Below are 27572 nucleotides of genomic sequence, written 5' to 3' on the forward strand. Positions count from 1 at the left end.
CATCCCCGGATCTGCGCTTCCCAGCATCTGGGGGCTGCTCAGCTGACAGCTCCGCTGACCAGACTGTTGGGCAGCCTGGCTCTGCCCAGTGACCAGCCCCCTCTGTCTGTGCCGGAAACAACACCCACGGCCTGGCCCCCAGAGGATCCACCCCAGGCCTCAGCCCTTGCTCCGCGCCCTCCCTGCCAGAGCTGTTGAGGGCGGTGCGTGTGGTCAGTGCTCTCCAGCCGGCACCCTCTATCTGTGCACTCTGCGTGCCTCACACTCACGCGAGGTCCAAACCATAGCACCAGTTCCAGCCGCAGCCCCCTCCTGGACTGTGGTTGCTTCTGGTCCATGCTTATGCCCACCCTGCTCTGGCAGCCCTGCCGTGTGCCAGCCCGTCCCCACCCACTCTGTGCTCCTGCGCCATGGGCTGGGGAGCAGCGCGGCGGACAGCAGGAGGCGGGGCCCACAGGCATTTTCCAGAAGTCAGGGGGCCCACGAGTGTGGAGCAGGGCCCTGGCTCAGCGCTCAGGGAAGGAACTGCAGACAGGGCTGGGGCCCCGGGCAGGGCTGGGGGAGAGGCAGGAGGCTAGGTTTCTGGGGAGCTGCCGGCACATAGCAGTCCCTGCTGGGCCTGGAGGGCCGCCTGCTCCCACCAGCGGGGCGACCCTGAGCTGTCTGGGAGGCCATGCAGGGTGCACCGGGCGTCCTCCTGGAGAGGAGACGGTGGCCACGTGCTCCTCTCACTGCAGGCCTGGGGGCACTGGGGAGCGGAGGCTGCTGAGCTGCCAGCTGCGCCCCTGAAGTCGAGCCAGCACCAAGGCCTGGGATGGGGGCACCCGGGGCTGCTGCGGCCTCTGGCAGCTTTCCACACTTGACCCCTGCATGTGTGCTTTGCCCCACAGCCAGGAGAAGTGACCCCAGAAGACAGGGCAGAGCCAGGGTGGCCCGCTGGACTCCAGGTGGTGGGCAGGAGGCCCCTGCGGGACTTCGTGGGGCTGGAGGGCTGCGACAAGCCAACGCGGGACGCCATGCTCAACTTCAGCTTCTTCGTCGCCGTCGGAGACATGGACGAGGCCTTCAGGTCTATCAAACTCATCAAAAGGTGAGGCTCACGGGCCCGTGCTCTGCCGCCCTCTCAGGAGGTCCTGGCCGTGGTGTCCGGGCGTGTGGCGCCAGCTCACTCAGCATGTAAGGGCTCAGCTGGGCCACTCACCCCTCTGAAACCACCCCTCCACCTCAGTGACCAGAGACCAAATTCGGAACGGTCAGGTGCAGGTGTCGGGGCTCTTGGGGAGCAGATGGTGCTGCGGCCCCGAGTCCCTGCTCACGGCCGCCCGCAGGGAGCGCTGGCCGCTGAGCAGGAAAGCAAAAGCCAAATGGCAAAACCCAGATGGGGCGAGAGGTGCCCTGGGCTGAAAGGCCAGGATCGGCCGCATTCAGAGCCCCTCACCTGCCCGAGGACTCGCAGGCACATCTCCATTTCCAAAGAGCAGAAAACATTTTGAAAGGCAAAACTAAAGACGTGAGGCTAAGTGGCCGCGCACACGGCCTCTGCCAGGGCGCCTCACCCCGTCCGCGCGCCCTCCAGAGCCGGTGGCGGCTCCCGGGGACAGCAGCCAGCCCCCTGAGGCCCGCTGCAGTGGATGTGATGGAGGCACCTGTCCGCTCGGCCGGGGTTCCGGCGCTCGGGCACGTGACCGGCTGCATCCGCACCGTTACTAGAGGCGTGCGTCGTGGGGGTCCCGTTCCCCTTCCTGAGTGTTGTGCCGTGTGTTTGAGAAACCAACCCGTCGTGGGAGCAGCCGGGAGGGAGGCAGCGGTGCGCGTCTGCGGTAGCTGGGTCCTGGCAGGTGCGGGCCTGCGTCAGCGCCGTTTGTCCCCACATGCGGCCCGTGCTCCCCAGAGACACGTCCACGGGGCTCAGTGGGCTTCCATGCCCAGAGGTTCTCACGTGCCGCAGGCTGACAGCGGCAGAGCTGAGGTTCCGGCAGGATCAACAGGCAGGCCAGAGGCCAGGCCTCCCCTGGCCCCACAAGCCACGGCTCCCGGCCCCCGGGAGCCTGCCAGGTGTGGACGGGCAGCCCCCCATCAGGCCAGATGCAGCCTGCACCCCGAGGTGCAAGCTGAAGAGTTGGCGCAGCCCACGGCTATCGTCTGGATCGGGAGGCAGCACAGGGGCAGGCAAGGTGCCCACACCCGGCCCGCGCCGCCCCCCAGAGGACAGGGTAGATTGGTTCCCCTGCCTGCAGGGCCCGGTATGGCCAGACTGAGGCGGAGGCAACAGCAAGGCTTGCGCTTTATTATAACTTAGAGATCGTAGCCGGAGGCGCAGGAGAGACATTACAAAGCCCAGGCGAAGCCGTGACCCTCTGCTTGTGAACGCGCAGTGTCCGGAGGGCCTCCCGCTGTCCGCGCCCCGGCCTTGACTGCCGCGTGGAACGGACTGGCACGGAGGCCGTGGACGCCACAGGCCTGTGACGGGGCGTGTGGCAGGCAACACACCTGCGTGGGACAGGTGTGCCCGGCTGCCTCTGCCCGACGGGAAGGCGCGAGCCCGTAAGCTTCTAGACCGTCCGCCACCGTGGCCGTACCCGGCCCTGGCGCCCGGCCCTCAGCACGGCGACTCGGCGTACTCGTTGTCCAGCCCCCGGCGCAGGCGCGCCGTCAGGGCCCGGCTGATGACGATCACGCGTGGCGCCATGCAGTCCTCCCGCCGGTGGAGAATGTTCCAGATGAGCATGGCCGCCGCCAGCGTGGCCAGGAGGCAGGCGCCGATGTCCAGGTGGCAGGACCAGGACAGGCTGGTGTAGGGGCCGACTCTGTAGAAGGTCACCAGTCCGATGACCAGGACGAAACCTGCAGGGCAGAGATGGGGTTCAGAACAGCACCTGGGCCGCACCTTCAGCGGGACGGGGCCGACGCCCTCGTGGGCGATGGGGAGGGGCTGCAGGCGCCAACCACCCCTCTGTGGGGTGAACAGAGCCTTCTGGTCCAGCTTGGGGGACCTGACGCCGGAAAGGAGGGGCCGGAAAGGAGGGGCCTGGCCCCCACCGGTGTCGGAGGGGAAGAGCGCCAGGTGCCCGTGGAGACCGGCGTCACGCGGAGAGGTTGCGGCGCCGCCCGGCAGGGCAGTGGCCGTGGACTCCGCTGCCTGAGTTCCCGGGACGGCCGCTGCTGGAGACAGGCCTGGCCGCCCTCGTGCTGGCGTGTCTCTGTGCTTGCGCCCCACCTGGGGCCCTGAAGGGCCCCCCTCCCCCTGCTGTGGGCTGGAGCCTCCCCGGTTCTCCTGCCTGTTGGGGTCCCTGCGGCCGGAGGCACCCGCAGCTGCCCAGGGCCTCAGTGGCTGATGTTCTAGAAGCAGAGGAGAAGCCGGGCTCTGCAGCCCAGCGCAGGGAGGAGGGCAAGAGCTGGGGCCCGCGCCCTCTGGGCAAACCCGCCTCAGCCTTTGCGTGGTTCGGCTTCAACTTGAAACAGCGTAGTCGGAGACAGGCTTGTTCCCCTGGCGCCGGAAAAAAAGCCTGAAAGCCGCCACGCCAGCAAGACGGAAAGAGCCTCCTGGAGCCGCGGGACAAGCGCTGCCGGGCCGGGCCGCGCAGCCGCAGAGGGGCCGCCCGGGGAGGGAGGGCGACCGGCCGGGCTGGAGCTCGGACACCGAGGCCGCTTGGTGCTCGCCCCGGAGGCCTTTCTGCCGAGACTTCTCAGAACACGTCCCGGCTCGTCCAGAGACCGACCGACGAGTGTTCACACAGGCGCTGAGCCCTCCCCAGGACGCGTGTCCACACCGCCCGCCTGCCCGCCCGCTTCCCAGGCCCTGCCTCGCCCCTGCCGGCGCAGCCCGCGGGGACCCCCGAGAGCCACAGAGCCGCGCCGGCAGGGGCGCAGACGCCCCGAGCACCACAGACGACGAGGGGGGCACGGAGCCGGCACAGAGGGGCCGGCGTGGGGGGCGCAGACGCCAGAGAGAAGCACGCGTCCGGACCAGGCCGAGGCGCTGCATTGCGAGGAGCCGGCCCAGCGGGGGGAGCCCGTCTGAGAGCCACGTGCCCTGGCTCCAGAGGGGCCGGCAGGGCAGGGCAAGTCCAGCCCCAGGCCTGGCCGGGGCCGCCTTCTGCACGGCGGGCTTGGTCGGTGGCTTCAGCCGTGCTGTCCGGGGCCTGGGACCAGCAGGGCTGCAGGTGCGAGGGGGGCGTGTCCGCCCAGGGCTGGGTCAGACGCTGACTCAGGCCCTGAGGCGCCTGGGGAGTCTTGTCCACCTGACAGCGTTTTCCAGAGGCCGGGACGCGGCGTGTGGGCGCTGCAGCCAAGGACGGGCTGCCCAGGCTCAGGGCCCTGCGCTGGGCCCTGGCGCGGTCGGCTGGGATGCTCAGGAGGCCCCGAGTGCCTCCGCCTCTGGGAAACCCGCCTCTGGGGACAGGCGTCCTCCGCGGAGCCGCTCTCTCCCCCTCCCGCCGCCGGGCACTGTTGGGTCTCGCGGCCGCGCTCGGCTCTCCCGTTGTTTGCGGTGTTGGCGTTCTCGTTCCGCGGCGGGGGGCCGAGACCCACGCCTCGCATTTCAGCTGATTTCGCGCGCCTGTAGCTGGGGGTCCCGGCCCTGCGGAGTCCGGCTCGTCCCCCCGCAGCTGCGGCTGTCCGCGGTCGCGCACTGGCCTCGCTGGCCCTTCGTCTGTCGAGGGCGCTGGGGCTGCTTGCCGAGGGGGTGCTAGCGGGGACAGCGAACCCCCCGGCTGGGGGTGCGCCCGAGTTGCGCGTCCCAGCGCAGGAATCAAGTGCCGAGAGGCTGGGGCCCCAGGCGTGCCGCTTCGGGATCCCACGGGGCTCAGGGGACAGCAGTGGCTTTCTGGTCCCGGCCCTCGCCCACGGCCTCCCGCTGCGGGTCCACGCGGGGCGGGGCATGAGAGGGAGGCAGCCTCCTGGCCTTCCCTCCGCCGTTGCCTTTGTGCCTTTGAGGCTCCCCGGAAAGTTGGGTGTGGCCGAAGCCCAGGGTGGTAGGGGGAGGGAGAGGATTTGGGGGTCAGCCCCTCCTGCACCCCACCCATCACTGGAGCGGCCCCGGACAGCCCTGCACGGAGCCAGGGGCTGGGCTGAGCCAAGGCTGAGGGCCCGGAGGAGCTGGGAGAGAAAGGCCTGGGCTTCGCGTCCACCGGTGCCTGCGACGAGAACATGCAGGGCGTGGGGGGGCCGGGCTCCCCATGGGCACTTGGTGCCCGAGCGCCTTCGCCACGGAGGACACGGGCTTTTCCAGGAGTTCTCCAGCTCGCGGGGGTGGGTGGAGGAAGGGATAGAAAGGAACTTTCCAACTTTAAGGAAAATCAAGGTTAAGCTTGGGAAACTCTGCAGGGAGATGGGTCCCAGAGCCGACCTTCCACCCCGCCCACCCCCCACCCCGGGGCCCTCGGCTCTCTTCCCGCCCGCCCGCCGCATGACAGGTAACAGCAGGCGTTTCCTCGCCGGGCAGGATTTCCTGGCGCCCTCCCGGCGCTGCCGGCTGCTCAAAGCGCAGGAAAGAGACCGACATCTAAATTTAGCAGCGGGGCGGAGAGAGGCTGGCGCAGCCCTGCTGTTGGGGCGGGCGAGCCGGGCAGGCCTAGACGCGCTTCCTTTCTGGCCACAACAGGCCGGCAGGGGTGCTGGTCAGACTCCCCAGAGAACTATCCCGACCCCGCGCCCACCACCCCTGCTTCTGGCTCTTTCCACTGGCCTGGCCCTGCTTTCCAGAGGTGGTGCTGGCGGGGAAGTGTGCAGGCAGGGAGCCCAGGCCCTGCCCCAACAGGACAGAACCCCCCGCCAGGACCAACCCCCCCAGGATAGGCCACCCCCACCAGGACAGGCCCTCCCCAGAACTGGCCCCAGGAGGCCTCTGGCAGCCCCGGCCCCACCGAGCCACAGGACAGCTGACTGTGGCCAAGGGTTTTCCCGCTGGTTGGTCCTGCTACCTGGAAGCTGAGCTGTTGAAGCAGCTTGCAGGATGCCCCCCCACACCCCTGCTGCAGCTCTCGGGCCTTGGCACTCGTCCTGGGGCTCGTCCCCTCGCTGGAGAGCAGGTGCTTTGGGTCCAGGCCTCCCCTGCCCGTCGGAGCCCCTATCTCTGGGGCTGCCAACACCCCGCCGGGCTCGCCGGCTCAGTGAGACCTGGGGACCTGGCAGAGGGGAGGTCCCACCCCACCTGTGCCCTTGGCCTTGAGAACCCCCGTTTTTAGGCGGGTAAACAGCTCATCAGTAGCTCCCCAAGTTCACAGGGACCGAGACACGGCACTGGCCCCTGCGACTATGCGCCTCCACCCCGCCCCCGCCCTCTCCTGCCGCCCTTAGCCTCGCTCTGGAGCCTGGCGGGGTGGGGGGAGAACCTCGCCCAGCCCTGCGTTTGGGGGCCTGTCCCCACAGAGCCACTGGTGACTCCCCCAGCCCTGATAGTTACAGCTCAGCACCCACCCCGGCCGGCCTTGTTGCGGGGCTCACCGGCCCCGCCTCTGTCCAGAGCCCCAGACCCCGGGTGCCAGTGCTTTACGCTCTCCCCGGAGGCAGCGCTGGTTTCTAGGAAGTTCCAAAGAGGCAGGGCCACTCACGGCCCCACCTCGATGGTCTGTGGCTGGACAGGGCGTCCTCGCCCACCCGGCGCGCAGGAGAGGGTGCCTGCTACGGAGACGTGGCAGCCACCGTGCCCACGCCCGCCGGGGCAGGGGTGGCCCCGCGCCGGGTACTCACTCGCCAGCTGGAACGCAGCAGCCATGGCCTCTTCCCAGCACTGGGACTCGGGCGACATCAGGGGCAGGCCTGCCAGCCCCAGGACGAAGGTGAGCTGGCCCGCGGCCAGCGCCGCCGTGGCCACCAGGTTGCAGGCCCGCATCATGTCGAACTGCACTGCAGGCGAGAGGGGAGGCAGGTCAGGCGGGCCGCCCGCTCTTGGGCCTTGTCTCCAGACCCGCACGGCCCCTGCTGCTCAGCCTCGCCCGCCAGCGGGCCTGGCCTGAGGCACCGCCACCTCCACGGCGCTGCTGCTGCTGCGGAGAAGGGGCCACAGACAGGCGCCCGCCGGCCGCCAGGCCAGAACTCGGGTGGCCGCGCCACGTCCCGGCCCTTCTCACAAGGCTGCGCTCACCGGGCCGCGAGCAGGGTTGGCCCAGCAGCCCCAGCTGAGCCCTGGCGCGGCCTCTGGCCTTCTCCGCTGCAGCCGGCTCCGTGTGCTCCCGGCTACGCCCGGCTGGCAGGCACACCCCCAGCTACTGGCCACCGCGGTGCCCCCCTCGCCCACCCTCCCATCCACGGGGCCCATGGGCACCTTCCCGGGAGGACTTTCCTGGCGCGGCTCCCCTGGGTGTGGGCTGGCCCTGGGCACCCTCGGCAGGCTGGGGCGAGCGGGGTGTTGGACGCCCAGGGAGGGCGCTGGCCCCAAATTCTCGTCTCCCTGAGTCCAGAAGGCTGCAGGGCCCACGACAATGGGGACGCCCGGCCCAGCTGCAGTGCAGGTGCGTGGCCACCCCAGCGGCCACCCAGAAAGCAGGGCCGCAGCGTCGGGAACACAGGCAGAGCCTGTGGCAGGGTCCTCTGCCAGCGTGGATGTGGCGCAGGCGGCCCCGGAGCCCCAGTGTGTGCAGCTCGCTGCACGGAGAAAGCCGTGACCGTCAGCCCTGGCACCGTGGCCTTAAGCCCTGGTGAGGGACAGTGGGACCACCACTGTCCCGGGCCCACGTGTGCCCCCAAGGCAGCCGCCCAGGGTTCAGGCCCTTGTGCCAGAACCTTCTGGCCACCCGCAGGGCCCCCAGCTGGTGGCACAGCTAGCCTGCTGGCTGGCCTCGGCGGGCGGGAAAGCGCCGCCGGCTCCAGGGCATCCCCCCTCCGCCCCTGGAGGCTCTGGACATGGCCCAACGGCCTCAGGGCTGGCATCTCCGCTCACTGACACTCCCTGGAGAGCCGCCTTTACCGCCACTCTGAGAGGCATAGGGTCGGGAGGCGGTGGGCCCTGCGGCGGGCAGCGTGGTGGGTGCTGGCAGGAACCCCCCGCACCTGGCTCTGGAGGCAGGGGAGCTGTGAGCGCACAGGGTGCAGACGCAGCCCCTGGGGCCCCAGTGCAGAGGTCACGGGCCCAGCAGCTTGTCTTCCCCAAGCGCGTCTGCAGCCTGGCCAGCCTCCGCCCTGGGCCTGCCGTGCTCCCCGCCAGCCTCCGCCGCCGGCCCGAGGCACAGTGCCGCAGGGTGAGGGGGGAACCCGCTGGTGGTGCGGGACCCCCCCAGAGAGCCGGGCTCAGGGCGCCCTGCCTGCAGCCGCCCCCGTGGGGCCCTGGGCCTGGAGAGGATTGCCCACTCGCCCCGCGTGGAGACGTGCGCCCCAGCCTGCCCAGCGAGAGCCCCGCCTGCCCAGCCTCCGCGCTCAGAGACGCGCCTGCACGCGACACAGACACAGCCTCGCGAGGAGGGGCGCCCGGCTAATGACAGCGTCCACGCCCCAGCTACCCGTGCTGCCGGGCGGGGTCTTTCTCCAGGACCCACCAGAGTGGGTGCTGGCCCAGCCAGCTCGTGGCCATTGAGGCGTCGCGGGAGCTGGGCCCCAGGCCCAGCAGGACGCGCAACAGGCTGCCCCTCGGTGACCGGGAAGGGCTGGCTGTGTGCTGGCGGCCCCTCGAGGCCAGCCCAGCCCAGCTAGCACTGGGCTGCCTGCCTGCTCGCGGCCTCAGATCCTCACTCTGGATGTGTCACACGTCCCCTCGAGCCACACGGCCGGGGTGTGGGTGGACAGGCAGGGTCCCTCTCCAGGATGCGGGCGGCTGTGCCTCCAAGAGCCTTTTTTGCCTATGAAATGCCAACCCCCGGGGCCAGGCTCCCCACCCTGGGCCTGTCCCCCTGCTGTCCCTCAAGGGCCCGGGGCCCTGGGCAGCACCTGCACGGCCTGTGCATCCTCCAGGCGCAGCCCAGCTGGGCCTCATCCACTGGTGTCGGGGTGGAGGTGCGGGCACCTCGCGGGTGGCCCAGGGACAGTGCCACAGCAGAGCAGGCCCGGGCGAGGCAGTGGGGCTCGGGCCCCCCACTCGGTCCTTGGCTGCCTGCCAGCTTCCCTGCGTGCCCTGGGCCCAACACCCCTGCTGCCCAGCCGAGCACCCCGCAGGAAGCCCCCGGGGACATAGCTTGGACCCCTCGTGGCCTCGTCTGCTTGCTTGGCACCTGGAGCATGTCTCGCTGGGGCCGCTCCAGAGCCGCCTGGGGCGGGAGCGGGGGGCGGGGGGGGGGGGGCGGCTGCTCCCGCTGGCACGACCCCTGGCGGCCCGGGCACAGAGCGCCATGACTTACGCTTGACGGTGCCGCGCGACTCCTGGAAGCCCGCCGAGTCGGAGCCCCAGCCCAGGGTCTCGCAGTCCTGCCCGGGCCTCAGGCCTGCCCGCGCCCTGTCCGCCAGCCAACAGGCCCGCCACAGCCCCACACTGCGCCGGCGCCCGTCCTCCAGCGTCTGGAGCACCCAGCGGGGGGTGAAGGCCGCCGCGTTGTTCAGGATGAGAGAGGCCAGGGCCACCAGCACGGCCGCGGCCACCAGCTTCTGGACAGTCATCGCTGGCAGCGGCGCGGTCCTGTCCCTGGGAAGCGCGCTGCTGGGCCCGGCTAGAGGACGTCACCGCTCATCCTCGGAGCGGGCGGCCGGGCTCGGGGCAGGGCCCTCACGGCCCTCCTTGCCCGCCCCCCTGTGCCCGGAGCAGGGCCCGGCCGGAGCTGGTGGGGGCGGCGGGGCCCATCCCAGGGGGAGGCGGGCACCGGGGAGGCCAGGGGCGCGAGGCCGAGAGGCTGTGGGGCCTCTTCTCCCTGGGCGGCGGGACGGTCCGGCCACGTGGGGGCGGGGCCGCGCCTGGGCCTCGGCCTGGGCCGCCGGGAGCTCAAGCTGTGCGGCCGGCGGGCTGGGCTGCTGCTCGGGGCTGCTGGGGCCCTGCCGGGGCCTCCGCCGGGCGGTCCTGGAAAGCAGAGCCTGGGGGAAGTGCGCGCGCCTCCCAGCAGAGAGGAAATGGCTGTTTTTGAGGCTGTTTTTGGTGATCTGGAGGGCGTAGCCAATCGCAACAAATAGCAGCCGGCCACAGCAGCCAGACACACAGGATGTGCTTCCTGGTGGGAAAGGCGGGGGGCCCCAGCCCCGCTCCCAGGCCCCTCCCGGCCGCCCCACCTTCCTCTGCCAGAGCCGCCCGCTGGCCCGTCTGTCCCACGCTGACCGCGGCGGGTGCAGGCCGCTGCCCGGCCGGCGGGCACTCAGGGCCCGGCGCACACCCAGCCATCGGGCCCGCTCCTGCCCGCCTCACGCCAGCGCCCTGGTCACGGGAAGGTGGCCGGTGCGGCCGTCAGCACAGGGCCTGCCCCGTGGGGGGGCGTCAGGGGCCACAACAGGGGAGTCGCCCAACTGGGCGTCCCCGAGGTGTAGGAAGGAGCCAGGCCTGGGCAGAGCCCCTGCCAGCGGGAAGGGCCGACGCGCGCCCCGCATCCCGCCAGCCTGCGCCCCCGCCCCCGCCGGGCGCTCACCCACTGCAGCGGTGAAACCCCTTCTGCCCGGCGGCCAAGGGCAGACGCCCCAACAGCCACCCAGGCGTGGGGACCCGCTCCGGGACAGGCCGGTGAGCCCCTCGCCCTCGCGCACCGCCGGCCGCTGCGCTGGGGAGGCCCCGCGTGGCTTCCCGTGGACACCGGCCAGCCGCCCCAACCCCCGCCTCGCGGGAGCCGGCACTGGCGGCGACTCTCCCGCTGCGATGGAGCAGTGCTGACCGCCCGCGCCCTTCTGCTCTGAGCCCCAGCCCCGAGGCCAGAGCCGCCCCGACCTCACCATGCTCCCCTCTCAACAGCCGGGTCCCCCCACGGTCCAGGGCCACTGGCCACCCTGGGTGGAGTGGGAGGCGGGGGCCAGGTGCAGGCCCCCTGGGACCTGCACGTCCCCCAGAGGCCCTGAGATGTCTGGCAGCCGAATGGGGGCCACCCTTGCTCCCACACGCAAATGGGCCGCGCCTGAGAGCCGAGGAGCCGGGATTCTGGGCGCGGGGGCACTCGCGGCCAGGCTGACCGGGCTCCACTCCCCAGCCGGGGCTGGCCCAGGCACCTGCTCCGGGGCCTGTGTCAGAGGCACAGGAGCTCTGCCCGGGGCTTGGCAGCGGCCGAGAAGGAGTCCCCAGGTCACAGCGCAGGCACTGCGGCCAGCTCCGTAGGCCAGCCCCGCCCCAGGGGGCCGGGGGATGGCGGCCTTTCCCTCCTGGCCTGGTGGACAGACCCTGTGGTGGCCCGCGTGCCCAGGGCTGCCGCCCCGTGGGGCCCCTGCCCTGCCCCTGGGAGCAGCTAGATGCCAGCCAGGGTGCTGGGCCCGTGGCCTGGGTGGCCCTGCTAGTGCAGGCCACGAGCCGGTTCCGGCCAGCGGACGCCAGCTGTTTCCAAGCTAAGGTGCGGGGCGGGAGAGCCACGGAGGCAGGCCGTGCCCTAGACACACCCGCCGGGGAGGGGTCCTGAGGTGCCTTCAGATTGGGAGGACTGGCAGGCGGCACCTGGCCCCCGCCTCGCTGGACCCTCCCCCAGCCCGCACTGACCGGTGTCCTCCCCGCAGCGAGGCCGTCTGGGGCAGCATGGCGCGCATGTGTGTGAAGACCCGGCGGCTGGACGTGGCCAGGGTGTGCCTGGGGAACATGGCCCACGCGCGTGGGGCCCGGGCCCTGCGCCAGGCCGAGCAGGAGCCCGAGCTGGAGGCCAGGGTGGCCATGCTGGCCATACAGCTGGGCATGCTGGTGAGTGGGCCCCGCCCGAGATGGGGGGGAGGGCCACCACAAGTTGCGAACCCTGAGGCCAGAACAGCGGGGGCCCGGGCCCCAGCACCTGCATGAGCTGGCCTCTGGTGACCAGCGGGGCCGTGAGGAGCCCCACGCCTTCCCGTCTGCCTGGAGCCTGCACCCGCCCCCGGCCCATGGGCCCCCCTGCGGCCAGGACACTGCCAGACAGGCTGGGTGGGGCTGGCTCTGTCCGGCCTCTGTGGGTGTGCCTCAACCCCCATGGGCAGCTCTTCGGTGGCCCCGGGCTGAGCCAAGAGCCAGTGAGTGATGCCCCTGACCCCTGCGCAGGAGGATGCTGAGCGGCTGTATGAGCAGTGTGGGCGCTATGATCTCCTCAACAAGCTGCACCAGGCCAGTGGGCAGTGGCAGCGGGCGGTGGAGCTGGCTGAGCGGCGAGACCGTGTGCACCTGCGCACCACACACTACAACTACGCGCGGCACCTGGAGGCCAGCGGGGAGCGCAGCCTGGCCCTTGGCCAGTGAGTGCTTGGCCACAGCTGCTGAGAGAACACCCCGGCCAGTGGGGGGTGACCTCGTCAAGCCACCTGGGAAGGTTCTAGATGGGGCTCCCGGTGGGGGCTTCAAAGGCAGCTTGAGTTCTGTGCTTTAGGAAACCCCGGAGCGCCCCCTCTCCGAACCACTGGCCAGACCGCAGTCCACGGGGGTGTGGCTGCAGTGCTGACCTGGGCAGGGCCACCCCGACCCCCTCCGTCCATTGCTGGGTCCTGAGAGGGGCAGCAGCGCTTCCTGCTGGGTGCCAGGCCGGCGCCCTGCCCACAGGCCTGAGCCAGGCCCGTCCTCTCTGCAGCTACGAGAAGTCGGACACACACCGCTTCGAGGTGCCCAGGATGCTCTCTGAGGACCTGCCGTCGCTGGAGCTCTACGTGGACAAAATGAAGGACAAGTGCGCCCGCCCCGCCGGAGGCAGCATCTTGGCCCTCGGGGTGCAGTCCCCAGGACTCCAGCCCTTGGGGCGCGAAGGGACACCCTCTTTGGCCGGTGTCCTGGGCTGGGAGCGGGGCCGGCCCTGGGGGCACCAGCAGTTGGGGGGGGGTGGGCCGGCTCTGAGGGTGCCACCCCACAGGTCCCTGTGGCGCTGGTGGGCGCAGTACCTGGAGAGCCAGGCGGAGATGGCCGCGGCGCTGCACTACTATGAGCTGGCGCAGGACCACTTCTCCCTGGTCCGCATCCACTGCTTCCAGGACAACATCCAGAAGGTGCGGGCGGTGAGGGGCGCGGCGGGTGGGGGGGCGCGGCTACCCCTGGCGTCTCCCCTGCTGTCTCCCTAGGCGGCCGAGATCGCCAATGAGACCGGGAACTGGGCGGCGTCCTACCACCTGGCGCGGCAGTACGAGAGCCAGGAGGACGTGCGCCAGGCCGTGCACTTCTACACACGCGCCCAGGCCTTCAACAACGCCATCCGCCTGTGCAAGGTGCGCTCAGGGTGCCCCTGGACCTGCTGTCACTGGAATGCCCCCCCTCTGATGGGCTGCCCGTGGGCCTTGCAGGTGTTCCTGGGCGGCCCTGCAGCCAGTGCACGTGGCGACCCTGTGGCGTCCAGGGCGGCAGGCGGGGTGCCCACCCATGGCACCGGCCCTGCAGGGGCCCCACCAGCACTGCCCCCCCCCCACAGGAGAGCGGCCTGGACGACCAGCTCATGAACCTGGCCCTGCTGAGCTCCCCGGAGGACATGCTGGAGGCGGCGCGCTACTATGAAGAGAGGGGCGAGCAGATGGACAGGGCGGTCACGCTGTACCACAAGGTGAGGGCAGGGCCAGCCTGCGAGGTGCCCCGGCCCCTGCCCCAGTGCTCAGGACCCTGCTGTCCGCAGGCCGGCCACTTCTCCAAGGCCCTGGAGCTGGCTTTCGCCACCCAGCAGCTCGCGGCACTGCAGCTGATCGCGGACGACCTGGACGAGAAGTCGGACCCCGCGCTCCTGGCCCGCTGTTCCGACTTCTTCCTGGAGCATGGCCAGTACGAGAAGGCCGTGGAGCTGCTGCTGGCTGCCAGGAAGGTGCGTGCCCCGGCCCCTCTCCGGAGGCCTCTCCCCGCGACGGGCCCCGCCCGCTAGCCCCCGCCCTTGCCTCCACAGCACCATGAGGCCCTGCAGCTGTGCCTGGACCAGAACCTGACGCTGACCGAGGAGATGGTGGAGAAGATGACCGCGTCTACGGGCCACCAGGACCTGGGCGAGGAGGCTCGGCGGGAGCTGCTGCGGCAGGTGGCCGGCTGCCTCGTGCGCCAGGGCAACTACCGCCTGGCCACGAAGACGTATGCGCAGGCCGGGGACAAGCTGCAGGTGAGCGGCTGCCCCGCACGGCCCAGCCAGCCGCCAGCGGGCAGCGAGCAGAGCGTTGGCTGTCTGCCTAGGCCATGCGGGCCCTGCTGAAGTCGGGGGACACGGAGAAGATCGTGTTCTTCGCGGGCGTCTCGCGGCAGAAGGAGCTCTACGTCATGGCCGCCAACTACCTGCAGTCGCTGGACTGGCGGCGGGAGCCAGCCATCATGAAGAACATCATCAGCTTCTACACCAAGGGCCGGGCCCTGGACCTGCTGGCCGGCTTCTACGACGCCTGTGCCCAGGTGGGGGCTCGCGCGGCCGCAGCCCAGCACTGGGGCGCGCCTGGGCCTGCCCAGGCTTGACGGTCGGCTCCCGCAGGTAGAGATCGACGAGTACCAGAACTACGACAAGGCCCACGGGGCGCTGACCGAGGCCCACAAGTGCCTGGCCAAGGCCAAGGCCAAGAGCCCCTTGGACCAGGAGGCCAAGCTGGCTCAGCTGCAGAGCAAGATGGCGCTGGTGAGGCGGTTCATCCAGGCCCGCAGGTGCGTGCCCGCGGTGCCCCGGAGCCCCCGCCCAGCCAGCAGCAGCCCGGGAGCCACTTCCAAGTCCCCCATCAGGGGAACCCCCACCCAGGCCAAGGAAGCTGGGGTCCCCAGGGGCGGCAGCTGCCTGCAGGAGACCTGACTCTGGGTCCCTGGCGGTGGTGCTCTCCTGTCTGCTCCTGCAGGAGATCGGACCGGGGCCAGCCACCCCCAGAGCAGGGCTTCCGAGGGCCAGGGCCAGGGGCGGTTTGCGCGATGCCGTGCAGGTCTCCACGAAGGGCTCCCTCTGGATGCGGGGCCGCGGGGGCGCGGGCGGGGCTGAGGCCCTGGAGTGGGCAGGAGGCTGTCGGCTGGTCAGCTGCGCCCGGTTCCGGCAGGCTCCCAGCCCTCCTCACCCTTGCCGGGACGCGCCCACACTGACCACCTCGCGCTGGCAGCCCTCGGGCACCGTCCCCTTGGCACTGCCCTCAGGCAGAACAGAGGCTCCCAGCTCTGCTCTGGCCGGCCCAGGGTGGCGCCAGGCGGCGGAGCTTCGCTGGGGGGTGCGCTCATGGGCACTGACCCCCTGGACCCCAGCATCACACTTGGTGGGCTCATAGTAGGCGCCCTCTGGGCGGAGCCTGCCCAGCCCTGGACGCCCCACGCTCTCTACAGGGCGTACCCTGAGGACCCCAAGGAGTCGGTCAGGCAGTGCGAGCTGCTGCTGGAGGAGCCGGACCTGGACAGTGCCATCCGGGTCGGGGACGTGCTCGGTTTCCTGGTGCAGCACCACCTGCAGGCCGAAGACTTCCAGATGGTGAGGCCGCGGAGGGGGTGCAGTGCCCAGCGGGCTGGCTGGGGTACGGGGTGTCATGGGTTGGGGGAGCCACTGGGAAGAGCTGCCCCACACCCCACATGGTCTCTAGTCTTTGGAAAAGTCCCAGCCCGGTTGCTAGGCTGGTAGGGTGCTGCCCTGTGCTCGTGCCTCGAACGAGGCCACCGTACAGACTGGTGCTGGCCAGGCCCCGCGGCTGCACCCTCTCCTGCCGCCTCGGGCTCCCTCCGTGGCACGCAGTGGCCTCCAAGGCCCTCCCTGCCGCTGTCCTCCATCCTCCGGGGGCCCCAGGCCCCTGCGCCCCACTCCGTGGCCAGCCGCCTTCCCTGAGCCAGTGCATTGGACTCAGCCTTCCCGTCACCCCAGGGGTCCCTTGTGAGACCCCTGTTGGCTTTTTTTTTAATTTATTACACATATAAGAGTTGGGGTACAGGCCAGAGGTGTGGGGGGTGAGAGGACTCCCCAGAGTGAGCAGGCAACAGAACAGGCAGATCCACTGAGACACACTGCTGAGGGGAGCAGCGGGGAGACAGGCAGGGTCTGCTGTGACCTGTGGGCAGCTCCCTGGCCGGGGGTCACACTGGTGCCGCAGTGGCTGGCGATAGACACACGTCTTCATCTCCTGTGCCCTCAAGGAGGCCCCGGCCTGTTTTCCAAAGGGCAGAACCTCTCTACTGCAGCAGCTCCTGGCACCTGGGGCAGAGTGTCACTACGTGATTCCAGGAAGTTCTGGGCGGCCAGGCCCCGCCCCAGGTGGCCCAGGCCCCTGGCTCTACTCCCTGTGGGTGCTGGGTTCCTCCAGTAGCACCACGGTGGCCGTACTCTGCCAGGACCCCCACCAGGGCCAGCTGGTTGTGGACATGTCTCCCCTTTGGGCAGGCGTGGGGCCGGGCCCGGCTGGCGGAGGACATGCGCGTTTGGCCAGCATAGGGGCGGGCCCTCCCCGGCAGCTCTCGGCTGGCGCTGCCAGCCGTGGTCAGAGACCCACTGCCCAGAGGTTGGGGCGTGTCCTCAGGCCCTCGCTGGCCACTTAGCCGCCTCTTCGGGGCCGTGTCCTCCAGGCCTCCCCCGACTGCCCCACCCAGGCCAGCGCGGCCCGGAAGGTGCTGCCCCTTTCGGGCTGATTTTTGTTGTTTCGTGGTGATTTCAGCACAGAGGGACTAAGCTCGGGCCGGCGCCGGCTTTGTCTCCCTGTCATGCCACCTGTGCCGAGGGCGACCGGCCCGAGGCCATGGGCCTCCTCCCGGACGCCTGGGCCGGCCTCGTGGGTCCTGCCGGCGTGGGCGGCGCAGTAGAGTCTTGACCTTGTTTTAGTTTTGTTGCTTCTTTGAAACCCTCGTGTCCGGCTGAGGTGGGGTCAGGAAGCGCTTCCGTGTTGCCAGACACCTCGGGGTCGCCGCGATCGAGTCCCTTGGCATTTCCCTTTCCGGCATCTGCTGCTCGCGCTCAAGCCCTGCTCCCGCGCTCGGCCCCCGGGGCCGGGACCGTGCTGTCCTCTGAGTGGCGAAGGCCCGCCGCCGGCCTCCCAGCGCACTGAGTCGAGGAGCGGGGCGGCTGCCCATCGGCCCTCTCGAGGCGGCGCACGGTGACCCGCCTCCGCTCGCGCACCCGAGTTGTTCGCTGTGAGGGAGCAGCCCAGCCTCCGTGAAACACTTGTCCCTCCGGGTGCAGGCGAGCCCGCCGGCCGCATGCCCAGCGTGTGGGCTGCAAATACCCGCGGGTGTCGGTGGCCGGCCTCCGAGGCCCTCACCCCACCCCACCCCCGCGGCTCTGCTCCCAGAAGGGTTCTGCCTCCCGTGCCGTGCCGGGAGCGCGAGTTCACCCGCCTTCCCTCTGCGACTTCTCCCCGCATCCGCCCACCCCGAAGCCCCCCTGGGCCTCCCCACCCCCCTGCCATCTGCTCTGCTGTCTGGACAGGACTTGCCGAGCCCCGTCCACGCCGTCCTTTCCTGGGCCGTCCCCGACCTGCTCTGAACCTTTCAGTTCAGATCTTGTCCCTTTTTTGTTTCTAGAATTGAAAGTGGGTTTTGTTCTCATCTCTTTGCCAAGATTTCCTGTTTCTTTACTCACTGACCTGCACTTTCTGGGCCCCGAGGCTATGGCCCGGCATAGCTGCTTCTCCAGCACCTGCTGCCCACACTCTCCGGCCCCCAGCGCGTGCCTTTCTCTTGAGAGTTTTCCTGTGTCTCGCGGCCACCTTTTCTCTGTCTGCGTCGTGAGCGCGGTCACCCACTGCAGAGACTCTGGGTCCTCGCTGCCTGCCTGCCTTCCCGGGGGGTGGGGGGTGGGGGTGGGGTGCACTTGGCAGGCTCCTGGAAGCCTGGCCCGCCGGAGGTCAGGACAGAGCGCAGACTCAGTCCCGGGGCTGCCGCGCCCGCCTTCGCCCACCATTTCCATCCCCTGGCCCCCTGGCCCTTGGGGGACAGGGCCCTAAGTCGCCTCCAGGGTTCTCTGCTTCTGGAGAAAGCTGCAGAGACGCGAGGAGCCGCGTGTTCTCAGCACGGACAGGCCAGTGTCCGCAGCTACCTGGTTCTGCCTCAACCCGTGGGAAACCGGCGGGGTCGGGAGTTCTGAGTCCACTGTGAGTGCAGGGCGCGGCCTGCAGCTTGGCTGTCGGCACTGTCTCCCCGATGGACCGCCACCCCACGTCCAGACCCCACCCTGCGCAGAGTGCCCAGAGCCGGGGCATCAGGACAGCAGGCGCGCCTCTCTGGCTGGCCCTCCCGGGCTTCGGTGGCCACGTCCTTGCCCCTGTGAGAGCCCCGGGATTCCGCTTGGCCATCTCCCTGCATCCCCCGTGCCCCCCCACCCCCGGCCTCCTGCGCCCAGCGAACAGGGCTGTCGCTTACCAAGTGCGTCACATCCTCCCACCTCCCACTCTGCCCCCCGAAACCATCTTCTGTCCCCATAGCGGTGAGCCCTGCGCACGCCCAAGCCCTTGCCTTTGTGCCATGGGAACGGAGTCGCGCCAGTTTCCCCACTTCGTGGCCATGGTTCTCTTGACAGGACACGGCCCGCCCTCCCGGGCCCACAGGACCCCCGAGCTGCGACCCCCACCGGCAGTGGGGCCGGGGGTGGGCAGGCCCAGTTAAGTGGGTCCCGGGAGAGGCAGCCTTCCCCGCTGCGCCAATGGGCGAGGCCCGTGGGATGGAGCAGGCGGGGGGGGGGGGGGGGCTGCTCTCGGGGCCAGCCTGTCCACATCAGTGGGCGAGCAGCAAGGTCTCCGGCCCCCCCACCCCCGGCTGCTGGCCGCCCTCCGGGAGCTGCCCATGGGCCGAGAGTCCCTCCCGCTTCACCCCAGTCCTGAACGTGCTGTTCTCGGCTCGTGGACCATCGCTGCGGGCTGACCACTAACCGCGGCCACTGTTGTCTCCACCCAGGCCCACAAGTACCTGGAGGAGATGCGGAGGAGGCTGCCCTCCGCCAGCCTGTCCTGCTATGTGAGCCAGCGGACGGTGGACGCGGTGCACCAGGGCCTGGGCCTCCCGCCGGCACGTGCCACGCCCGAGCCCACCCGCCATGGCAGCACAGAGGGGCCCAAGGAGGAGGCCGAGGAGGTGCTGGAGGAGGTGGACAGCGAGCCCTGAGGCCGCGCAGAGGCCCTTCTGGGCCCACTCCCGCTCAGCGGAGCCGTGGGCAGCCCCCGCCCCGCTGCTGTGCGCCCCAGACGCTCCTGAGGGCCGGACGACTGGACAGGCCGCTGCCAGCAGGAATCGCGGCTCCTGACCCCGGGCCCAACGGGCTGTCGGGAGTGGCCACCCTACTGCCCAGGCCGTGCCCTCCTGTGGGGTGACAGGGCCTGCGCCCCAATAAAGGCTTTACCCAGTGGCCCGTGTCTGGCGCAGCAGAGCCACGGGCAGCCGGGGCTCCTGGGCACTTTGCTTTATTTTGGGAAAGGGGTGGGCGCAGGACAGCAAGCGGCCCCGGGCCCGGCTCCACCCGCAGGGCTGTGGGCCACAGAGGCCGTCGGGTCAGGCGCTGGGGGACGCGGGGAGCAGCCGGTCGCGCAGCCGCTCCAGGAGCAGCAGCGCCCTGAGAGCCAGCGCCCTGCAGTCCTCGTCGGGGTCCTCCTCCGCCACACCTGAGGGGGCCGGTGGGCACAGCTAAGGGCCGCCCCTCCCGCCCACACCCACGAAGCCCCCGGCACCCAAACCAGACAGAGCGGGTGCGGCCAGGAGGCCCTCCACAATCAGGGCCTCGCCCCGGGCAGTGCCGGAGCTCTGGCTGACCCCCGCGGGAAGCCCCGGGCCCCCCACACCTGCCTCACCTGCCAGCCAGCACCCGGCCTCCAGTAGCTCGTCCGGCAGGTCCCCCAGTAGGCGCTGGGCAGGCACGCTCAGCAGGACAGAGGAGAGGGCGGTCAGCAGGCCCTGGCGCACATAGCTGCGGCGGGGTGGGCGGGGATGAGCGGCCGCGGAGCCCAGCCTGGCAGGGTGGCCCCCAGGCACCCCATCCCACCACCACGTCCACATGGCGCCACCGCCCCCTGCCCCGAGACCACTCACGCGTCACCGTGGAAACGAAGGGCCCACACGAACTCCAGCAAGGCCTTCCCCATGGGCACGGCCACCTGGGGACACAGGGCTGGTGGGCAGGGCTCCGCCACGCCCACCCACTACTGGGCAATCCCTGCCTGACCCGTCCTCGGGTCTCAGCTCAGGCCTCCTGGCCCAGGGCCTGACCGCTGGCCCAGCTCACCGTGGTGTTCACCGCCAGGCACATGAGAGCCCCTAAGGTGTGGGCCAGCCTCCCCAGCACCAACTGGTCGTCTCCCAGGAGGTCAAAGGTCACCAGTGGCCTGCAATAGAATCCAGCCAAGGGGGGAGGTCCCGGGGCCGGCTCCCCAACCTCCTGGGCCCCATGTGGCCAACTGCCCCGATGCCTCTACAAAGCCCCAGGGACGAGGGCGGGGCTCAGATGTCACCTTGCCTGTCGGAGCCAGAACAAGGGCTGGAAGGTGGCCACCCCGCCCCCCACCCACATGTCCGGGCTCAGGGGCCCTCCACGAAGCCTCCTTGCCTATCCAGGCTTCCAGCCACCCCAACTAGATGGCAGCCCCTGCCCATCCAGCTCAGACCCCACCCGGGGCCACCTCCCACCCATGGCCAGTCTCCAGGACGCCCACTGACCTGTCAAAGCGCTGAATGAGGGGAAAAAAGAAATAGCCGACCACCAGGTGGAACTCGCTGGGGCCACCGGCCGGCGCCCGCCTGGCAGGACCCTGCAAATGCAGGTGCTGTGGGTGTCTGCGCCCCCAGCCAGGCCCCCCGTCCCGCGCTGGGCCAGCAACACCCCCAGTGGCACAGGACCCCTGCCACCTGGCCACAGTGGGGGCGGGGCAGGCACGAGGCCAGTCCCACCCCCGCAGGCCGGCGCCCCACACTGCGTGTCCACCGTGAGGCCAGGCTGACCTGGGAGAAGCGCCGGGTCTTCCGTCTGATCCGCTCGTCCACCACCGCGCGCCAGGCAGGGGCCACGGGGCCGCCAGGCTGGGAGGCAGGCGCCGGGGGGCCGCTGCAGGGAGCCCCCGCCAGGCGCCCGGGGCGAGAGAGCTCCTGGGCAGCCAGCACCAGCACCTGGGGAGATGGGCGGCTCGTCGCTCGGGCAGAGGTGTCCTTCCAAGACGCCAGCCCCGGAAAGGGAGCGACCCAACTGGGTGCCACCCCACTGCAAGGGGCAGCCCTAGGGCCGTACAGCTGGGGACGGGAAGGGCGGAGCTCCGCATGCCCAGGCGGCTTCCCATCCCCCAACCCACCTCTCAGGGCAGCGTGGGACGGGCCCGGGGTGCACGGTCCTTCGATGCACAGCCCCAGCGTGGCCTTCGCCACCTTGTGCGACCGTGGCCAGGCCGCACCCTCACGCCTGACTGTCCCCGCACGGCTCCTGGACCGTTCTCGTCACCCCGCAGGGAACCCGGGCGCCCACCCCCGAGCCTCTGCTGCCCGCAGTGGGCCCCGCTCGCCTCCGCGGCGGATTTACTGCGTGAGCGCCATCGCGACGGCGCCTACTGGACGACGCCGCGGCCGAGGAAGCCCCTCAGCAGGAGCGCCTTCCTGTCCCCCGGCCCCAAGGGCAGCCCAGGTCCCTCCATGGGGCCGGGCCGCACTCACGTCCAGGACGTCCATGCGCTGCCGCAGGCTGTAGTTGAGGGCGTAGAACTGCGAGGTCAGGTACTCCGCCACCTGAGCCAGGTGAAGGGACGTTGGCCACACGGCCCGGCACCCCATGCGTCCCTGTGCGCGCACCCGTCGCGCCCCTGCCCTGCCCAGGCCCAAGGGAGCCAGGCTGGCCCAGGCCGACTCACCCGGGCCGGGTCCGTGACCGTGACGGCCACCAGGGCCCTCTGGCGCAGGCCCTCGAATCCCGCCACGCTGGTCTTCTCCTCCAGGTGCAGCAGCACCTTGGCCAGCTCCACGCTCACCTGCACACGGAGGCGGGGCCTTCAACCCCAGCCCGGTGACCTCTGGTCGGGGAGGGGTGGGGCGGGGCTCCCCTCTGCCCGCTCACCTCCCGAGTGGCCGTCGGGCTCCTGGACACCAGCCCCTCGAGGGCGCGCAGGGCCGCCTCCCAGCGCTCCCAGTCCTCGGACGCGGTCAGGGCTGCAGAGGACCACACCCGTCGGGCCTTGGCCCGCAGGAGAAGGGACAGGCCGCCCCGGCCGCCCCCCCGCGCACCTTCCAAGCAGTCCCGCACGTACGCGGGGGCCTTGCTGCTCCTCAGCTCCCCGTCGGCCGCCATGTCGTAGGGGACCAGGTCGTCGTCGCTGAGGGCGCATCAGGCGGACGGAGGCAGTGCTGTGGGTGTCTGCGCCCCCAGCCAGTCCCGCCCCTCCCCAGCCCTCCCCAGCCCTCCCCAGCCCGCGTCCAGCCTCTCCAGCTGCAGGGGCACCGCCCCGCGCCCACCTGTCCAGCTCCGCATCTGAGCCCTCCAGCCGCGCCTGGGGGTCGCCACCGCCCGCGGGCTCTGTGTCCGGGGTCTCTGCGGCGAGCGGAGCGGTCGACGGGCTTGTGGGAAACAGACCCCCAAGTCCTCAGAGCCCCGCGCTCTTGAGCCTCCGCTGCTGCTCTTGGCGACTCGAGTCCAGAGGACGAGCGATCGAGGCATGCCCACCCCCGCCGCCCAGCGGGCTCGCGCCGCCCTCACCTGGCCTCCGGAGGGCCGTCGCCCCCAGGCTGGGCAGGGACCAGAGCCAGTAGCTCGCGACTCAGCTCGTCCTCCTCATACTGCAGGGGCAGGAGCAGGGGCTGGGGTCGGGAGGAGGGAACCCCGCGCCTACAGCTCTTCCTCCTCCAAGTCCGGGGGGCGGGGAGGTGCCGGCCAGCCAATGGCGGAGAGGCCCCACCGCCGGGGAGAGAAGTCCGAGGGGACAGCAGCCGCCCCTGAGCGTCCCTCCGCTCCACCCAGCCTGGGGCCCCGGGGTCTTTGGCTAAGACCCTCGGGCACCACGGGCAGCTGAGGGGCCGCCACCACCCCAGCGCGGCCTCCATGGCGGCCAGCAGGTGGGGCGGGCAGGGGCTCGGTGCCCGGGGCTGGGTTTGGCCCCTGGCTCACCTGGAACTTCAGGGGCGGCCCCTCGGGGTGGATCCGGGCACTGGCCACCTCGGCCACGATCATGCCCAGGCGGCGCACGGGGGGCAGGCTGCTGTCCAGGCGACACTTCACTCCTGCCATCAGGCTGGCCAGCAGCTCTGCAAGCACCATGCAGGTGCTGAGCATGCAAGGCGGGGGCGGGGCCAGGCCAGGGTGGGGCCGGGGCCGGGGCTGGAGCCAGGGCCAGGGCAGGCACGTCCATTCACCCACCCGCCCACTTGCCTGCCCACTCACCCGCCCGGCTGTCCCGGAGCTCAGCCTCCCTGAGATGCACAAGGCAGAGCAGGACGGCCGCGCTGACGTAGCGCTGCTGTGCCAGGGGCGCGTGGCGGACGGCGCTGCTGCTGCCCCACGTCTCCAGCAGCTCCTTCAGCGCCTGGGGGTGCAGAGCACGGGGCCTGGCCTGGCAGCCCTGCCAGGGCCTGGAGCACCCGGCCATCAGCGCACCAGCCCCAGGGCGCCGGCCGCCCCCCAGACAGCATGCCCCCACCGTCCCCCAGGCGCTCACCTGCACAAGGAGAGGGCGCCGCTGGCTGTCCATGGCCAGGTACCCCAACAGGCTCCGCAGCATGGGTGTCTGCGAGGACAGTGGGCATTTTGTCGCTGCGGCCAGGCTGGCGCTGATCACCCACCCAGCCAGCCAGGGGCACGGGAAGGGGGCGCCATTTCTTGGCAGCTGACTCCGCGCAGGCCAGGGCGGTGCCTTGGCAGCAGCAGCTCACCGAGTATCCGCACCGCAGCAGCAGCAGCTTCCGGGTCATCACGAACTGGGCCTTCCTGCTCTTCAGCACCAGGTTCCCCAGCAGACGCGACAGGACCTCGGGCCTGCAGGGCAGGGGCAGGGGTCGCCCGCTGCTTGGCCTCAGCCAGCCTCCCACCAGGCTCCTGCAGGGGACGGCCGCACGGGCCGGGCAGCACGGAGCGCAACCCGGAGCCGGACCGCAAAGCAAGGTAGGCTAACCCCACCCCGGAGGTGCGTCGCAGCGGGAGGGGCCGTGCTCACCCAGGGGCGGCCTCCACAAGCCCGGTCAGCACGGCCTCCATGGCCCGATCCGGCACCTGCTCCACCAGCCGCCAGCAGACCCGCTGCCAGAGGCAGCTACCCTGGGTGAGCGCTGCCAGCCGGGGCACCATCACGCCCAGCACCTCCTCTGAGACAGAGGCAGACCCTGAGCCCCGGGTGCCCCGGCCTCACCCCCAGGGCTCCATACACCCCTGCACACAGCCCACGCCATGGGGCCGCCGTCCACTCCCTGAGCGAGCGGCTGGCCACGCAGACATGGGAAGCGGCCCCGCCCACCCAGCAGCACTCACTGCGCCTCCCGTGGACACAGGCTCTCCCGAGGACCTGGGACACGAAGGACACGGAGCAGTCGGAGCCGCCTGGGGGGAAGGCAGGCGTCAGGCGGGGCCAGCAGGCTGCTCAGAGCTGCCGGCAGAGGTCAAGGGCGCCAGAGACCAGCTCCCTATGTGGCCGCAATGGAGACCGCAGCGGGCGCAGGAAGCCAGGCCATCAGATGAGGGGTCAGGCTGGGGCCGCTCCTCCGGGGCCCCAGGGCACCCGGTCAGACGGGGTGAGCAGGAGCCGTGCCCCAGTGCCCCAAGCAAAGGAGCACGCCCCCAACCAGCCCCACACCCCTGGGCACCGAGACCCACATCCCGCCACTGGGCCGACACCAACATCCACACGGCCAGCGGCCAGACACGTGGGTGTGCCCAGCGGGTGCAGGAATGGCCAGCGCGAGCCACCCCTGCAGCCACGGAGCCGCTGTTGTCCAGGTGGACAGCCACCGGGCTCGGAGAGCAGCCCCACCTCATCTGGCCCCATGTCCACCCCAGGCCGGGCGCGATGACGGGAAGGAAACAGAAGACCTGAGCGACGTGTCCCAGGGGCGAGCGGGAGGGAGGGCAGGAGGCTGGAAGGTGGGCGTGGGAGCCGGGGGGGGGCCCTCACCGCGGAGGGAGTCCACCACGGCCTGCAGGGCACACACGGCCTCCTTGCCCAGCAGCGGGAAGTAGCTCTGGGGCAGGAACTCGGCCAGGTTCTCCTGCTGCAGGCGGTTGCCCAGGCGATCGGGCAGGCCCACCATGAGGGTGACCAGCGTGTCCTGGAGCAGGGGGAAGGCCGGGTCCTCCGGCTGCCGGCACTGCTCCTCCATCACCGCGGCCATCCTGCCGGCCCCCAGGAACCTGGCCAAAAGCTGCGCCGTCTTCGTCAGTTGGAAGCTGGGGCTGAAGCAGAAGCAGCGGTGACCGCAGAGCCGGGGCCCCTGTCCCGCCCGCAGAGCCGGCTCCGCCGAGAAGGGGAGCCCGGCACGCGGCAGAAAGTGGGGTCCGGCTCGCCCGCCTGCCGCAGCCACACCGCGGCCAGCAGCCGACCCCGCAGGCCTCACGGGCACCACCGCCCGCCCCTCCTGGTCTTCGCGCCCTGCGGCCGAAGGGCCCGCCCACGGCGCTCGGTGGCCGCCCGGGAGGACCCCAGGGGGCCCCCGAGGGCGGCCCTCACCCGGCGGCGTCGCGGACGGCCTCCAGGAGCGCCAGGAGCGCCGGGCCGGCCGGGCCCCGCAGGAAGAAGCCGGCCCCCAGCTCCTCCAGCCGCGGCCGGCCGGGGCGCAGCGCGCGCAGCAGGCCGCGCAGCACGGCGGCGAGGTGCGCGCGGGCGAACTCCTCCCGCTCGGCGCGCGGGGCGGGCGGCGCCGCGAGCCCGAGGTAGCGCCGCGGGGCGGCCAGGGCGGCGGCCAGCCGGGCCTCGTCCTCGGGGGCCGCCAGGGCGCGCGCGGCCTCGCGCACGTGCAGGCGGACGGCGGCGCGCGCGGCGTCCATCGCCCCCAGGCCGCGGCCGCCCGCGCGCGGCGGCAGGAGCCCGTCGGGGCCCGCGGCGCACGAGCCCCCGCGCCGGGCCGGCCGCGCCCGCGGGACCGACCCCGAGCCGCTCGCGACGGAGCCGCCGCGGGAGCCGGGAACCGGAAGGGCCGCGCGCGGGCCTCCCGTCTGCGCCTGCGCGAGCCGGGCGCGGGCGGCGGGCCGGAGCCGTGTGGGCGGGGCCCGGGGCGGGCGTGGGCGGGGTCGCGACGTAGCGTGTGGGCGGGGTCGCGACGGAGCGTGTGGGCGGGGTCGCGACGGAGCGTGTGGGCGGGGTCGCGGCTGGGGCGGGGCCGCGCTCCTGGGGGCGGGGCCGCGCTCCTGGGGGCGGGGCCACGGCGGGCGGGGGCCGGGCGCGCAGCGGGTCCTGACGCGGGCGGGGCGCCGGCGCGGGTGTGGGGGCCCCGCGGACCCTCCCGCTCGCCCAGCGGCGCCGACTGTCGGGGCGTCCCCGGACGCGGATGGGTCCCTGCCCGCCGCGGAGGGGGAGCCTCGCACCGGAGCGCGCCAGAGGACCCCGCGATGGGGGGGGGGGGGGGGGGCTCCTGCCAAGGGCCCCGGGCAGCGGGAGACCCGAGCGCGGTCCAGCCGGGCAGCGGGGAGCCCCAGGGCGGGCAGCGCCGGAGGCTCAGCCCCCTGGCCGGGCCCGAGCTCAGTCCGTGCAGGTGACTGACCCCCAGGCCACCGCGGAGGCGCTGACTCACGCGAAATTTGTCTTTCAAAGACCCGAGACCCAGGGCCGCCCGGGCGCGGCGGGTGAGCGCTGGGCTGCGAGGCTGCCCGCGGCCTCTGCGGCGCCGGTTCGATCCCCGGCTGCTCCCCGGCCCCCGGAGGAGGGTCCCGCATGGCGCGCAGACCTCTCCTGCCGCCCGCGGCTCCCCTCAGCAGTGTCCTTCGGTCCTTCTGCCTGCTCTGCTCCCCGCTCTGGCTCTGGGGGATCCTCTCACCCTCCCGCGCTTCTGACTGTGCCCAGTGCTTGTATAAATACATAAATCTTTAAAAAAAAAAACAAAGATCTGAGACCCGGGGCGGTGGGGGCGAGGCAGGCGGGCCCCACCTGTGACGGCACATCGGGGTTTTCCTCGGGGCGGGGCTGTGTGCTCAGAATGGGACATGAGCCCGTGTTCCAATTTTATGTGTCCGAGCAGCCATGCGGAAGCTAAAGCTGGCCAGTGAGCTCGACGACGTATTCTGTGTAACCCAGCCTCCCGCCCCTGTGGCCAGTGCTGCCGTCCACCCCAGCGCCGGCAGTGCGGGGGCCCAGCACAGCCCAGGGCGGCCCGGCAGGTGGGGGCCCACTCGTGCAGAGTGGGGTCCAGCTCTGCCTCTAGACTGGCCTGCGTCCCTCACCCCAACCCCAGCTCCACCAACCCTGGACACCCCAAGCTCTCAGGTGTCCAGCGACGGGAACAGTGGCCTCCAGCAATGGGTCCGAGCCGCACCCCATGCCCTTGCGCTGAGCTTATGCAGAAGGGCTCCGCAGCTGCAGCTGAGGCTCAGATGGCGGCCAATATGCCCCGGGCCCCTGGCTGGCCTGAGGGCCAACGACCGGCGCCTCAGGGGAGACAGGGAGGAGGCACGGTTGGGAGGAGGTTGGGCCCCAAAAGCTGGAGAGGCAGGAAGGGCCTCCCCAGAGGCTTCGGAGGAAGTGTGGGCCTGAGGCCGGGAGTGTCCCATCCCCCGGAGAACTACAGGCCGCCTGGAGCCCCTGACGACACCCGCTGA

The 27572-nt window shown here is 71.4% G+C and overlaps 3 protein-coding genes across 3 annotated transcripts in view; 1 reads left to right on the plus strand and 2 right to left on the minus strand.

Moving 5' to 3' along the window:
- Positions 1-19266, plus strand: part of IFT140 (intraflagellar transport 140) — a 34569-nt gene extending 15303 nt beyond the window's left edge. The window contains exons 18-30 of the mRNA XM_037507818.2: positions 891-1090; positions 11536-11713; positions 12044-12234; positions 12564-12659; positions 12840-12972; positions 13045-13188; positions 13389-13517; positions 13587-13769; positions 13848-14054; positions 14126-14338; positions 14415-14581; positions 15236-15377; positions 18776-19266. Coding sequence (XP_037363715.1) covers positions 891-1090; positions 11536-11713; positions 12044-12234; positions 12564-12659; positions 12840-12972; positions 13045-13188; positions 13389-13517; positions 13587-13769; positions 13848-14054; positions 14126-14338; positions 14415-14581; positions 15236-15377; positions 18776-18982 — 2190 coding nt within the window. The 3' untranslated portion in view covers positions 18983-19266. The remainder of the gene's footprint in view (positions 1-890; positions 1091-11535; positions 11714-12043; positions 12235-12563; positions 12660-12839; positions 12973-13044; positions 13189-13388; positions 13518-13586; positions 13770-13847; positions 14055-14125; positions 14339-14414; positions 14582-15235; positions 15378-18775) is intronic.
- On the minus strand, positions 2194-9792 carry TMEM204 (transmembrane protein 204). Its single transcript, XM_037507822.2, has 3 exons — positions 9267-9792; positions 6691-6846; positions 2194-2844 (listed from the first exon to the last, which is right to left on the minus strand). The coding sequence occupies exons 1-3, from the start codon at positions 9520-9522 to the stop codon at positions 2600-2602; spliced, it is 657 nt and encodes a 218-aa protein (XP_037363719.1). The 5' UTR covers positions 9523-9792; the 3' UTR covers positions 2194-2599.
- TELO2 (telomere maintenance 2) lies at positions 18633-25808 on the minus strand. Its single transcript, XM_037507821.2, has 20 exons — positions 25492-25808; positions 24940-25217; positions 24300-24368; positions 23989-24136; positions 23708-23810; positions 23494-23562; positions 23220-23361; positions 22947-23083; positions 22539-22618; positions 22298-22399; positions 22070-22158; positions 21903-21994; positions 21700-21816; positions 21506-21577; positions 20807-20971; positions 20525-20616; positions 20094-20193; positions 19901-19965; positions 19663-19778; positions 18633-19476 (listed from the first exon to the last, which is right to left on the minus strand). Exons 1-20 carry the CDS (start codon positions 25806-25808, stop codon positions 19367-19369), a joined length of 2463 nt encoding a protein of 820 aa, XP_037363718.1. The 3' UTR covers positions 18633-19366.
- Positions 25809-27572: the final 1764 nt, after the last annotated feature.

This window comes from Talpa occidentalis, unplaced genomic scaffold (genome assembly GCF_014898055.3).
Source record: "Talpa occidentalis isolate TD23 unplaced genomic scaffold, MPIMG_talOcc4v2.1 talOcc4.12, whole genome shotgun sequence".
NCBI lineage: Eukaryota > Metazoa > Chordata > Mammalia > Eulipotyphla > Talpidae > Talpa > Talpa occidentalis.